This window comes from Poecilia reticulata, chromosome 2 (genome assembly GCF_904066995.2).
Source record: "Poecilia reticulata chromosome 2, P_reticulata-male-v2, whole genome shotgun sequence".
Lineage (NCBI taxonomy): Eukaryota > Metazoa > Chordata > Actinopteri > Cyprinodontiformes > Poeciliidae > Poecilia > Poecilia reticulata.
In genome coordinates, this window is record NC_088831.1 from 29,653,246 (window position 1) to 29,667,329 (window position 14,084).

A 14,084-nucleotide genomic window follows, 5' to 3' on the forward strand; every position below is an offset into this window, starting at 1 on the left:
TGGAAGGCACAATCAGTTATTGGCAAGCCCTGCTTATCCACTTCATGTGTTTTTGCAGCTCCTCTAAAGCTCTGTCTGGATGGTTAGAAAGCCACACTGAGAGAAGTCTGCTCGGTGATATGATCCTCGCTCATTATGATCAATAAAAAAGATTATTTGAACCTCGCCCTCCTCTCTCTGCTGGTCCTGCTCTACAGCTATGATGTTTCCTTATCAAACTACGTTTTAAAGTCAGACTTTCGCATACATTGAGATTACTAAGCCTTGGGAAATTTGGAAAAGCCTGTATGAAAATGTTGTGGATTTCCAAGCTTCTGAACTTTTGAGTTAATTGTGGATGCATATTATGCGACATATACATTACATGTGTGACATCATGAAAGAATTAATGCAAATCAGCCAAGGTATCAGGAAGGGAATAGTAGATCTCCAAGTCTGAGTCAGACTTTTGGTACAATTTTCAGATGTACCAAACATCAATGAAAGTCTCAAAATGAAACTAGTTTGTGTTTTGAGTATCTATCCCAGAATAAAAGCAAAAGACCTTGTGCAAATGCTCGCAAAAGATGGTAAGATAGTTTCATTACCCACATCAAAATGAATCGTGGACTGAAAGACTATTTAGTAAGGAAGAAACCGTTACTCCAAAAGCAACTCACAGCACCATGCTACAGTGTGCAAATCCTGGTTTACATCCTGGTAAAACCCAAACGTTTCAATGCACTTGAGTAAAAATGTATATTCAAGTATTAACACCTCAAGTTGTCTGAGAATATTGCAAATTCATAAAATCTATATTTTGCAATGAATTTGCCAAAACTGACTTGAAAATCTAAATTTACAAAGAAGCAGACTACATGGCATTCAATAGTGTAGGACAGATGTGAGGAGAAGCAGGGTGGCACACTGGCAGGATGCTGTGGCATGATACTACATAGGCATGGTAAAACCATGGCATCGCTGACCTAAAAGTTGCCTCCCAGCTTCCAGTCAGTCCTATGGAGGAGGGCCCTGTAATCACCTCTCTCCACGGCCATAAGCAGCTTACAGCTTTATCCAAAACGCCGCTCCCGCCTAAAAAACATGCATGCAGACGAGGCCGGGCTCCCCATAACAGCCATTGCATAAACCCAGCCAGAGCATTATTCCCCCGCAAAACCCAGCAATGCTCCAAATCAACACTGATTCAAAGTCAAGTGGCGTAAGCATGTTGTACACTTAGAGGCAGACTAATCTTATTCACAGTGTGAGTGCCCCTTTAGCATACAGACATCCCGAGGGGAGGGTTCAAGCAAGCAAGGGGGTAGAGCTGCTACCACACCAATGTAAGATACTGCTGCTTTTCATCTGGGAACAGGGGGAGGACTTGTCAAACTGTGTTTGTTAAATATATTCAATAATATTTTATGTAATTTCACTGTCTGAGCTATAAATGACCTAAATCCATGCATATCTGACAAACAATGCCAATGAAAAAAAAAAAGAAACAGGATTGGTTTCTCTGGGTTACATCATACCATGGTTGGAGGGTGTTGGAGCATCCAGCGTCAGACGGGTATCAGCTGTTTGACAAGCGGCTCAGTTAACAGAGTTTTACTGGGGATGAGGCAAAGACCCTTCTCTGTCTGTCCAGACTATGGAGGGGATACATTACAGTGATGTAGTTACACAAAGACATTCACTGCATGGAAATGCCTATGAGGTAAGATCAGCATGGGACAGTGGCTTCAATCACTCTGGGTGGTTGTCAACAATATCACCTATTGTGTAGAGTGGGGTATAGACATTTCAGGATATCAGCAGCATTAGTATCAAACAATTTCTCATGCTTTGAGACTCCAAGGGTGATTTGCACCACTTTTCAGGCTCAGAAAATATCAAGCGCTCCCAATGAAGGTGGCCTCTTAAGGTGGAGATATTAGGTGAGCAGGGCCCCCAATCACTTTTAAAGAAGTGGAACAGTGGGGTCCGGCTCGAGTGGGGCTGTGTAGCAAATCGCTGTTCCCTGTAAACATCAAGATAAGGCGACGACTCAGAGCCGCTCCATGTGTGGGCCCCAGTGCAGTTGGAGGGGCTTTTCAGTGAGCAGAGTGTGATAATAAAGTAATACCAGGGAGGGGGCTGCCAAGGCTGGAGGTGGCACGGCTCACCTGCACTTCCATGAAGGGCCCACAGGCCTGGGGCAGCCTCCCACCGCCGGCGCCTTGCTGCCAATACTAATACATTCTAAATCCATTCTCTTCGCTCACACCGCCAGGCTCCTGCAATCTCCTCTCCTTTCCTTTCATGCAATTAAATAGTGGAAGTGCCGAGCGAGGGGGAGCCCTATCAGCCATGCTGCACACACACGCGCGGCTCCATCTCCACATTCAATTTACACACTTCGATATCATCATCCTCTCTGCAGTACTTCCTTCACTTTCACTCTTAACACTCTTGCATTCCAGACCTGAAATACAGACATTAAAAACACTGCCTCTGTAGACACAATTAGAATCTCACAGCTCTGCCCACAGAAGATCTAATGTCCCCTGCGTCAACAGTAACTGAGTGACACCCAGCTCTGAGATGGCCCACCATGCTGATGCGAAATGGGAACAGGAGATGCCGATGTATTTGTGTGTGTGCGTGTGTGTGCGTGTGAAACTCCACTCCTTGACTGTGTTGATGAGCTGAAGCCTCGGCCTGCAGTCTCTGAGGGGATTAGCCCACTCAATGACACCAAATTACAGGGATCAACATTAGCTTGACACATTCACTGCTGTCTGTGCAGCTCTAACTGCATTTGGATGAACAGCCGTAATAAGATAGTATGACTACATTTGGGCAACAGCAATATTTAAATCTAGAGAAATTTGCATACGCACCAAAAAAAACCCTGCTGGTTTACTTTGTTAACCCAAATGCCAGGTTTATGCTGTTGGACAGATTAGGTAAGATGAAAAATGGAATGGTAAACATATAGTGTATGATGACGGTGTGAGTGGGTTGTCTTTACGATTTTAGTTCACTCTAAAGAAAGTGTTTGTTCAGGTAGTGTTGGCCTTTTATCCGCTAACTATGTAGTGTTAGCCACGTATGATTAACATTCACGCACTGACAAGACAAATTGCCCATAAAGTCAATGAAGGCGCACTTAAAACCGTTGGATTATTTCTTTAATCCAAATGCTGGGGTTATATACTGTTAGATTAGAAGGTAGTCTAAATCAAACATTGCGTCAAAAATTGTGATCCAGTTTGTCGTTAGGAGGGAGAAACATTATGATCATTATTCCCAAAAAGCCATTTTGATGGATAACACAACTTCATTGAGCCTACTTTACAGGATGAAATATAAACCGTTAAGATGCTAAAATTATTCTATTAAGTTGTGTTAATGACATTAATTCACTCTAAAGGTTAGGCAGTGGTTAAATTAGCCTGGTGATTAAATTAGGTAGTGCATACTTATGCTAGCAATGTTCATTATTTACACTTTGACCAAATAATTGGTCATAAAGTAAGCACAAATAATAAAACTAGCTGTGTTTAATCCAAATGTTGGGTTAATGTTGTTGAAGCAGAGTTTGCACAGATTAAACCAAACATTTAGTCAAAAACTGACATGACTTGTTAAGCTTGAGAAGAGAAAAAGAGCTACACTATATCATTATTTTAGTATCACCATTTTGAAAAATGGAAAGAAATGAGCAAAGTAATTGAAGATTTTTCACAGGATGAAATATGAAATGGTAAGATGGCGAAATTATGCTATATAACATTGTTAGTGTAAATGACAAACAATATTATACATTTATTGTTATTTATATTTATTGATATAAAGATATGCAATATCCCCACTTTAACCTAAAATGGTGAAAGTAAATAATAATCACTTAACTGACTTACAGTAGTCCTGTTATTCAGGTGGCGCATGTTACTGCAAAAAATTATACTCTCACAATTAAAATAGCACTTAACAACATTGTGGAAAGTCAAAAATAGGCATTCTTCTTTAATCTTTTTTTAAGTAAATCATATTCAGTAAGTGCATTTTAAAATCCAGGTAAAATTACTTGAATCGTTTTTATTAGTTACCATAATAGCTTGTGTCAAATACATATGAAAAGTTATGCGTTTTGCAGAATCAAAATACTCACCAGTAAAAACACCAGTGTGTTTTTGCTGTTAAGTAAAAACCCACCAGTTTTTACTCAACTTAGAAAAGTATGTGCTGAAGTATCAACTGAGATGATTTTCAGTATGATTAGGTACTTTTAAAAATAAATATCCAAAATAAATTTAATTAAACGTGTCTTTTTTAGAAAAAAAGTTGAAACCATGCGTCTGTTACATAGTTACCAGAAATACTATATATAAGAAATTTCATTCTGAAGTTTTCTTTTTTCAGCAGAGATCTTGAGAATTTGCACTTTCACAAACAAGTGATCCCAAGATATTTCTCCAGCTACAAGCTAGCTAGTGAAAAGGTTCGTATTAAAATCTTAACAAAAGCACTGGTTATAAAGTAAATATTTTATCCAATATTACATTAAAATTTGTCCTCCAGATTCAATTGTTACATCAATAAGTCTAACTTAGTGGAGCACACACCAAAGACCGGCAGTGCAGACCTTTTAACACACTGTCCTCAAATGTTCCAAGATTGACAGATCTCTGAACTTGGAAGGTTTTGATGCAAACATAGAACGAGTTTCAAAAGTGATTGTCGAATGCCCTGGAAATGACTTGTCAAATAAAAAAGTATAACTTCTCAGTAGTCAGATCAAATGCAGACATTATGTGGTTGTTGTACTTCATTATTTGCACATTTTTAATGTACAGGTAAACTAAAAATATAAACCAGACATGTGCAAATGATCCTTGTTCTTGCCAATACTGATTTCCCTTTTACTTTTAGGTTTGACTTAAGTTTTTTAAGGACAAAAACACACAAAAAAGGTGTTGCAGGTTCTTTGGTAGCAGTAAAAGTCATGAAAGAATAATATGATTATTCCTAGTTACACAACCAAGCTTCATCTGACTTCAACTAAACAATAACAAAAATGTGTCAGTCTCCAACAATAATGGCTAGTTCTGATTTTAGTCTGTTTAATAAATAGGAAAAAAATATGGTTTCTTTTAGCTTTTGACCTAAACCCTTTTTAGAGCAGATCAAATCAACACTGGCCAGCTAACTTGTAAACCTCTATCAAAAAAAAATTATTTTAATAGTAAAATATTATACGGGATGAAAATCTAACATGGTCTCCTAACCTAGTATACTAAGTCCAGCCCATAATCTAACTATGTTGTGTTAAATCAACTCATGTCTGGATTGGTCCAGGACCCAAGGCTGGTTTAGCAGCATAACTCCATCTGGGTTTTAATCCAACCAATAGAAAAACCACAGATGGAGTCAAAAGGTGCAGATTATTTTAGCGGGTGCAGCTAAAAGCGGTTCTTCGTCAATCCTACCTCGCAATAGACGTTTTCTGTTGTTGTAACATACTTTCACAGAATAACAAAAAAACACCTTTATGCAGCGGCACTCACAATGGTAACCTTTAACTCAGAGGGCCGCTATCAAACACAAGGCCTTTTTCCAGCGGCAGCAACACACCTATCACTTACACGTGTAAACAGCTGTCAAATCCTCCACAGACGCACAGTTACAAATTGCAGAGACTTATTGCGAGAGTGGTGAATGCGGAAAAGGTGATGGAAGTGACAGTTATTGTGTGAGTGAAAAGAATGTTCAGACAGTGGCAAAACATTGGGAGGAAAGTGACAGCAACTGTCTACAGAGGGAAAAATAAAGAAAAACTGCAGAAGAAACATCCAATAACTTCTGATTTTTTTTTCTAATGTGACAATAATTTATAATACAGTGTATAATTATTATCAGTTATTTAATTTCAATTTTATTTCTGATAAATGCTAAGACAGTTGCCAGTCAATCCAGTCAAAACATAAGTGCTGTTCGCCAGTTTGAAGGCTAAGTTGTGACAACTGGACTGGTCACACAATGGATAACAGTACAACAGCAATCAGATAGCGTCTGTTAAGCCTCTCCTTTGCTGCTCTATTAAACAGATCATTACATTATTCGAAGTGTTTGCTCTCCTCAGTGTTATAAAGATTACCGAGCAAGGCACACCCAGATAAGCGAGTCAGGCAGTCCGATGCGTAATGCAAACAGCAGTAGCTGAAAAACAAAACTGAAAGATTAAGACGTGCCGGGTTCTCTCCATACGCAGCGCTGCGAAAGGAAAAGCTTTCGCGCTTATACACCCACCTCTTAATGCCAGTGGAAACCGCGAGCTGCAGAACACCCTCAAATCATATTTAGATTTGTGTTACCGGCTTATTATGACTCATTATACAGATACAAGTTGCCCTTCTTGTGGAGAATTCCCACCCGACCCGATTGTGCTGTACACTCATGTCACTATGAGGAGATTAGGCTGCGTAATTATCTCCTGACAGGTGAACAATGCAACAGAAAAAAACTGAAGTTATCAAAGTGGGCCACTTGATAGTTGACTTTGGATTTGAGTGACAGGCTGTGGTAATATTCCTTAACCTAATTAAAAGAGGTCTTAAATTATTCTTGAAAAAAAAAATGTAGGGCAAATTATAAACAACAGGCAAAAACATGTTTTTATATATATATATACTTATATATATATATATATAAAGAAAAACAGGTGCTTTTCTGACTTATTTAGACTGTTTACTCACTTTTTATATCACCCCTGTCTGCCCACTCCAGTGAGCCAGCAGCAGTCCACACAAAAGCTAACAAAATGATAAAAATGTCTTGACACGGTGCACAAGACAAATATGTCTGTATTTGCACAGCTCCAATCCAAACCCTACATTGTCTAAGATCTGCTGTTCTACAAACATCGTTTACTCAATCTAGCTGTTTGCTCTTTTGTAAAGCCTCACAGTAAAGATGATAACGCTCTCACTTGTCGATTTAAATACCTTACGTGCTGAAAAATCTTAAATCTCATCACAAGAATGCGGATTTAGTGTTATATTTATGAAGTTAGACCAGCCTCACAAAAAGGATTAAATCTAATAAAATGACAACAAATTGCAATTATATTTCTTCTACAGAAAAGTTTTAGATTCTTTAATGAACATTAATTTATTTGTTAAGATAAACATTAAAAAAAGAAACAACATAAATTCTATGGGGAGCGAAAGCCCCCTATTTTTCAGGCTAACATTTTAAATTGAAAAGATTACATCATATAAAAACTTAACAGTCATGACAAACAAGAAAGATGAAGGGAGAGCTGGTAGGTGTTTTAAAGTGGAACAGAAGCCATGTCGCAGAAAGGTAGCAGTCTGCCCTCTAGTGGTGATGTGTAACAGCAGGGCTCAATGTTCTCGACCCCTGATCCTTTTATCGTTCGAATACATCATGCCGGAACAGAAATCAGAGCTTCACTTGCTTGCATGTGCGCTTACCGGTTGGGTTGGTATCAAAAAAGTGGATGGAAGTCCGTAGAATGGCCCTGAACATGTTGTTGTGAAGGGTTTGTGCAGACTTCACCAGGACATTGAAGAAAACCAAACTGCGAATGAAGCCCAACACAACTGAGGTGGCTGTTAAAGCTGGGCGAAAAAAAAAAAAAAAACACAAAGAAGAAATATGTGAAATGTATTACAGAATGATTAAAGTAAAATAGGATTTTTCTCATATGGTGTATTAATGGAGTCTTGAATATTTTATGGCAGATAAATTTGTTGGTGAAATCTGAGTATATGTGAGGATTCCTAGTATTTGAATGGTTTTCATAGTAATAAAAGTATTACTTTGATTTAATATAATTTGGTTGTGTGGTAAGTAATGCTGGTATTTCTGGATGTGATCAATAAACAACCTGTTATAAGATAAATTTGTTAAAATTGCTTGTTAGCACAAGTAGCAAACCAGTCAATCATATGCATTTAGGTATCCAGGGGCAGAGGAGACAACTTGCTGAAGTTCAGACCAACATAAGAATCTGGAGGACAGGAGATGTAGGTGCCTTTAGTCATGCCATTTGGTTGCAAGCTGGACTGGTCTGAGTATTTCAACAACAGCTGATCTACAGGGATTTTTCAGGGTTACAGAGAACTGTTTGAAAAATAGAAAATATCCAATCAGGGCAGTTGTGAAGGATCAAAATTACTTGTTGATGCCAGACAAGAATGGACAGACTAACGCTAAGTGAGAAGCAGTAGGTGCTACGTCTCTTGGTTAAGAACAGGAAACTGACCTTGTAGATTGCAATAAAAAAAAAACTGGACAAAAACCGATTAGAAAAGCATTGTGTGGTCCAATGATTCTCAATTGTTGCTCTCTGTATCCACCCCTTCTTGATGGCTAGACCCAGCGAGATATGAAGTCGATAAATGAGCCAGGTCTACCCTATAAAGCTGCCGGGGAATGTTTATAACCCAGCATATTTTTGATCTGCTGGCATGTTGGACACACTGTCTGGTCCTTTACGTTTTTACCCACCAATATAAGGTGTTTCTCCAAGGTTTATATTAGGACCTCTACTTTTTGCTTTTAATATAAATAGCTGTGAAACAGCTATATAAATATACAGAGCCTGCTTCCCTGAATAAAAGCCTTGAAAATGACAGAACTGGTTTTAGTCCACTTTAATGAGTTTAACACTTTTAGTTTTTTTCTGTACATTTACTTATAACGAATATTAACTAGTTATTTTGTGTTGTATTAGACATTGTTTCATTGAGTTTTTTGCACATTTTACTCATTTTGTGCCAAACATCTTTTTAAATTACACCCAATTAGACTTACACTGAATAGTGTACTTTGTTATTATTAATATTAGTAATAAAGGTGTCAATAATAGTGATGGTAACAAAAAATTGCATTTCTAATATATGTATTAGATTATATTATTAGTATCTATAATTTTGTTTTTGTTATGTATGAGTACTATTTTCTAAAAAAGCCATGAAATAAATGATTTATATATCAATGCAGAACAATCCTATCTATGCACCTTTTCCAAAGCAATATCTATTTATTTATGAATCATACAGGTATCTTTTTTATCTGTTACGCATTTTCTACGTTTTACTGCTGAGAGCACAAAACCTAAAAAAAAAATGAAGAGGCTGAGAGAAACAAGAAGATAACTGGGGGAATAGAGGAGCAGAAAGGAAAGAAAAGCCCCCCTATCTCACTGTACAGCTGAGACCCATGTAAACATACATTGGGCCTTGAAGGCCCTGGGCCACAGCCAAAGAACTGTGGATCTGCTCAGTGAATGACTGCAGCATTCAAAATACACAAAGAGCAATGAGAGCTCAGCGAGCTTCACCTGCGTAAATGCCTAGGTACAGGTCAAGGTCCAGATGCTGAGGGAAGCTGCCATTGAGGTGCTCAGTCACACTGATGTACTTCTGTTCAGAGGCCCTGCGAGTCAGCCGCCAAAAGCCAAGAAATTCACAACAACAAAAAATGAACACAACAAAGATAGTGGGAGAAAAAAAACAACAACACAGCATCAGGGCACCAAACACAACACATTTATATTGTGAAGCTCAAGGTTGGTTTCAGTAAGCGACAGGCAAAGTCAAGTAAAACAGTTTTGTTCAGGCGTTTTCTACGAGATCCTCAACCACTTCCAGTCAGAGAAAATTTGACTGACTTACGAAACCATCCATTCAAATTCTTGCAAGCATTCATGTTTTTTTTTGTTTTGTTTTTCAAAATGTGAAAAGAAATAAAAATCTCACCAGTGTGCAAGCCACCAGTCCTGAAGAACAAATGTAATCTAAACATAACACACAATAAAAAAATGATTGAACATAAAAACCATATACATGTAGAAAAAATTTGACGCAATAATTAATTTTTTGCAAAATACAAATTTGATCAAAGAAAACAATTAACTGATTGAAGAGAAACTCACGTGAGCAAATCCATTGAGTAAAATGAGAAGCAAGAGGACCAGGAGGTTGGCGCCTGCCAGGAAATATTTCACATACATGCTCAGGCCGACATTTCCTTCCACGCGACTTTCCTCCTCTATCGGCTGCACTGCCTACACATGGAAACCATAGTTTAAGCAGCATTCATCTAAAACAACCCATCTAAAAACAGGCCCACGCAGAGAGGAAGGAAAATGTGAGGATCTGCTGCTCTCTTGTGGCTAAAACAATGCACAGCAGAGCAGAGAGTTATGCTTCACCAAAGTCAGGGGATCTCCTCCTCCGTCGACCAGAGAGTAACGAGAGGAGGAAAGGGACGACATGGAGGAGTTGTCAGAGAGGGTGTAGTGGAAGGAAGAGCCAGTTCCAGGCAGTGGGGTCATGTCCTGCCTCTCCTCATCCTGGTCTTCCTTGAGAAGGGAGGTGAAGTCTATGCCAGAGCATTGCAGCTCACTGTAGGTCCCTTTTGCAACCATCTGGCCCTGAAAAACAAAAAAAAGAACAAAAGATAGAGTATTTGTGGATTAAGTTAATGTTGGACTACTAATGAGCCAAAAGACTAAAAATCTCAGTAATCTGACAGGGCATGAAGTGATTTAGGTTTGAGCCTCTATGGCAGTGGTCCCCAAACTACGGCCCGCGGGCCGGATCCGTCCCGCCTCCACATTTGGTCTGGCCCCCTGAACAACACCAGAGAGCATTTAGATTTTTTTCATATACCGTATTTTCCAGACTATAAGCCGCTACTTTTTTCCTAAGCTATGAACCCTGTGGTTTATATGTGGATTTTTCTTCAACCACCAGGGGGCTCTTTAGCAGGAAGTGAATCATTGGAAATCAAAATTGGAAATAAAAGAAGAAAGCGCCCATTAAAACGGAATTAGGTTTTAATAGGGAACTGAAATTTGAGAATGTTGTTGATCAGTTAAATAGCATGGAGGGGAAAAAGAAGATTTTTCAGTTTTTTTTAAATAATACTGGGATCATTATGAGAATTTGAGGTATAGATATTAGGATCCAGTAGATGGCAGTAGTGGAACAATAATGGATGCGAGCTGCCGTTGAAATCTAAAGAAGAAAGCGTCTATTTTCATTTAGCACATGCAACACGAAGGATCATCACTTTTACTGTTACAGTTACTGTTCGGAAACTATCGTAATCAGGTCAGTTAAATCTAAACTTGGCATATAGTCCGGTGCGGCTGATAGTCCGGAAAATACGGTATTTATTTGATAAATAGTGTTATTTCCTGGATTTTTTCTGTGAAGAACCCAGAGAGGGTTATTTGATAGTGCTTTCTGGAAAACAATACATTTTTACATTTAGGCACTCCTGCAAACGTCACACTTTTTCTGTTACAAACTGACTCCGGCCCCCACCAGAGAGGGAAAAAGTTATATGGCCCTCACAGGAAAAAGTTTGGGGACGCCTGCTCTATGTGATTCTCATGGTATGTTAGCTTTAAGTTAGAATACAATTGTTTGATGGTATTGCAGTACTTAGCATAACTGTACAAGTTTGTGACCATAGATATTTCCAAAGCTTAAAGTTCCCCCCAAATACCTTACATTGTTCAGTGATGGCAGAGACACAAAGCACAGACCTCCTTTAAGACCACAATCTGATCTGCAGCCTTTAGATACTGCAGCTGATGAGTTACAAGAATACGCGGTTTCTTCCTCAGGAGTCCACAAATGCACCTGAACGGAGATTATGTGTAGGAGAAAAAAAAATAATAACCCTTAAAAATTCTAACAGAGTGATCAAAAATCTCTCTAAAGAAATCAAGAGACTAATAAAGTCACACAAAAATCAACAACTGAGAGTTATTGTTGCTAAAGGTCCTATTAAGATGGAGTGTGCTAATAATGTAGCGTGCTTAATTATTTATACATGGATTTTCCATTTTGGCTTGTTTTTTGTTAAAGAATGACAGAGAAAAATTTGTTTGGTTACTACTGGACTAAAATTAAGAACCGTCGTGAAGAGCAGCTTGTTTTCTTAAGTACTGAAACATAAATCTCTATAATTAAAAGGGCGCATTCTTTTTTTAAATCATAAGTGTAAGATGTTGATAATCAGACTCACTCCTCGAAAAGGTGCCGGCCCACTTCAGCATCCACTGCACTAAGAGGGTCATCAAGCAAGTAGACATCTGCATCATGATACACCGCTCTGAAAGCCCACAAAAATGAAGGTTGTTTACCTTCTTCATTGGTACAGGTGAGAGTGACTACTTTAAAAATATTCAGCACACCTGGCTAGGCTGACTCTTGCCTTCTGTCCTCCACTGAGGTTGACCCCTCTGTCCCCAACCATGACTAAGTCACCACCAGGCAAAAGATCCATGTCCTGAGACAGGAGGGAAGAAGCAACTTTAGGTAGGGATGACTTAAAATCTAGCTCATACTTACTGAGACTCACTATGCGAGATTCAGAATAAGACAACAAATGAAACCAAGTCGTTTATGGGAGCATAACACATTCAAACGTGTAACAATAAGGAACTTCAAGGTTCATCCTCACTCGCTTGAGGGCGCAGGCTCTCAGAACTCGATCGTACTTCTTGGGGTTGAACTCATTGCCAAACAAAATGTTGCTGCGGACCGTGCCAGGTAAAATCCACGGCTGCTGGGATGTGTAGGTCACCTCTCCTTTGACTTTGACCACACCAGTTTCCTGACTCAGTTCTCCCAGTATGGCATTCAAGAGTGAGGACTGACATGAATAAAAATAGAGATTGAAATGACAAGGCTGACACCCGCCAAGAGAGACCCCTGAAATTATTTGCTTTTTTTTTTTTTTTACCAAGGGAAAGATGTGAGTTTGGAGGCAATTAAGACACCAAACATTTTTCAGTGTAAACATTTTTAATTAATGTTAAATTATTTCAAGGGTTAAAAACAAGACTGAAACTGTAAAAACTGAACAGACCTGACCTTTCCAGCTCCGACGGGCCCAATAATCGCCAGCAGCTGCTCAGGTTTCACTGTGAAACTCACATTCTGTAAAGTTGGTGCTTCGAGATTCTGCAATAAAGGAGCAAATAAAATGAAAACTCCATAACCTAAGCAATAAATGAGCTGAAAGCAGGTAGGATTAAAACCAAAATAAATAAAAAATTTAAAAAAGACATTTGAGTCACATGCCCAAGAAAAGAAAGGAGAGTGCAGTTCCTCCTTGTGTTTCTCACCTTATCCCAGTAGCATTTCAGATCTTGTATTTTTACCATGCAGTCCCTCCGGTCTGCCAAAGGCATTCCCAGATGCTGAGGTGCAACTTCATTTAGCAGAAGAAATTTCTTAAGGAAAAAGATAAATTGCAGTTTTTCAATTAAATCTACAGCGATGTAACAGATGAAATGCACAATTGAACCTAGTTTCTGTGAGATCTCGTGGAAATTGCTGCTAGCATTTTTCAGTCTCTTTTATTCAAGACATTTGCTTGACTCTGTAAAAAGAGAAAAATAAAGTTTCTGTGAGGAGCAATGACTTTTTGCCCTTACTTGTATCCTCTGGATGCTGATGAGAGACTCCGAGACCTTTTCTATGGCGAAGGGGAAAAAGAGCGTGATGGTAAGTCTGACTGCCCCATAGAGGGAAACGGCCATGAACAGTTTGCTGGCCGACAGCCTGTTTCCTGTGAGCACATAAGCGCAGACGGTGAAAAAGATGACGATCTTGCTCGAAACAAAAAAGGACGCCATGTTCAGGCCACGAAGGTAAGAGCTTTGCATGATCTTGGAGATTTCCATTCTGTAACAAATGAAAAATAATGGCATGACATACTGCTTTGAAAAAAATTAGAACAGATCTCACTAAAGGGCATGATTAAATGTGATGCTGCTCTGCTGCAGACTAGAAACTTGCATCATAAGAAACCATGAAGAAAATTGAGTGGAAAAACAAACTCTACTGCACCGTCTGACTTCATCCACGAGTGCGCCAAAAGGCTTCTCCCACCCGTACATCTTTATAACTCTGATCCCAGAAATAACTTCACTCATTGTGCAGATTCGCTCGTCTGTTAGCGCTGCTGTTTCAGCCCTGAAAAGAAAGACACAAATTGCAGAAATGGAGGGAGTGCAACACAAGGCGAGGTCTTTTATAGACCTAGCAAACCAAGGTGCA

The 14,084-nt window shown here is 39.0% G+C and overlaps 1 protein-coding gene across 6 annotated transcripts in view; it reads right to left on the minus strand.

Annotated features, from left to right (window-relative positions):
* Window positions 1–14,084, minus strand: part of LOC103458943 (ATP-binding cassette sub-family C member 4) — a 49,873-nt gene that overhangs the window by 28,303 nt on the left and 7,486 nt on the right. For all 6 annotated transcript variants that reach the window (XM_081602996.1, XM_081602981.1, XM_008400100.3 and 3 more), the window contains 13 exons: window positions 13,875–14,000; window positions 13,460–13,709; window positions 13,148–13,255; window positions 12,894–12,983; window positions 12,481–12,672; window positions 12,212–12,306; window positions 12,043–12,129; window positions 11,558–11,654; window positions 10,214–10,435; window positions 9,935–10,066; window positions 9,759–9,796; window positions 9,341–9,435; window positions 7,467–7,613 (listed from right to left, as the gene is read on the minus strand). In XM_081602996.1, coding sequence (XP_081459122.1) covers window positions 7,467–7,613; window positions 9,341–9,435; window positions 9,759–9,796; window positions 9,935–10,066; window positions 10,214–10,435; window positions 11,558–11,654; window positions 12,043–12,129; window positions 12,212–12,306; window positions 12,481–12,672; window positions 12,894–12,983; window positions 13,148–13,255; window positions 13,460–13,709; window positions 13,875–14,000 — 1,679 coding nt within the window. The remainder of the gene's footprint in view (window positions 1–7,466; window positions 7,614–9,340; window positions 9,436–9,758; window positions 9,797–9,934; window positions 10,067–10,213; window positions 10,436–11,557; window positions 11,655–12,042; window positions 12,130–12,211; window positions 12,307–12,480; window positions 12,673–12,893; window positions 12,984–13,147; window positions 13,256–13,459; window positions 13,710–13,874; window positions 14,001–14,084) is intronic.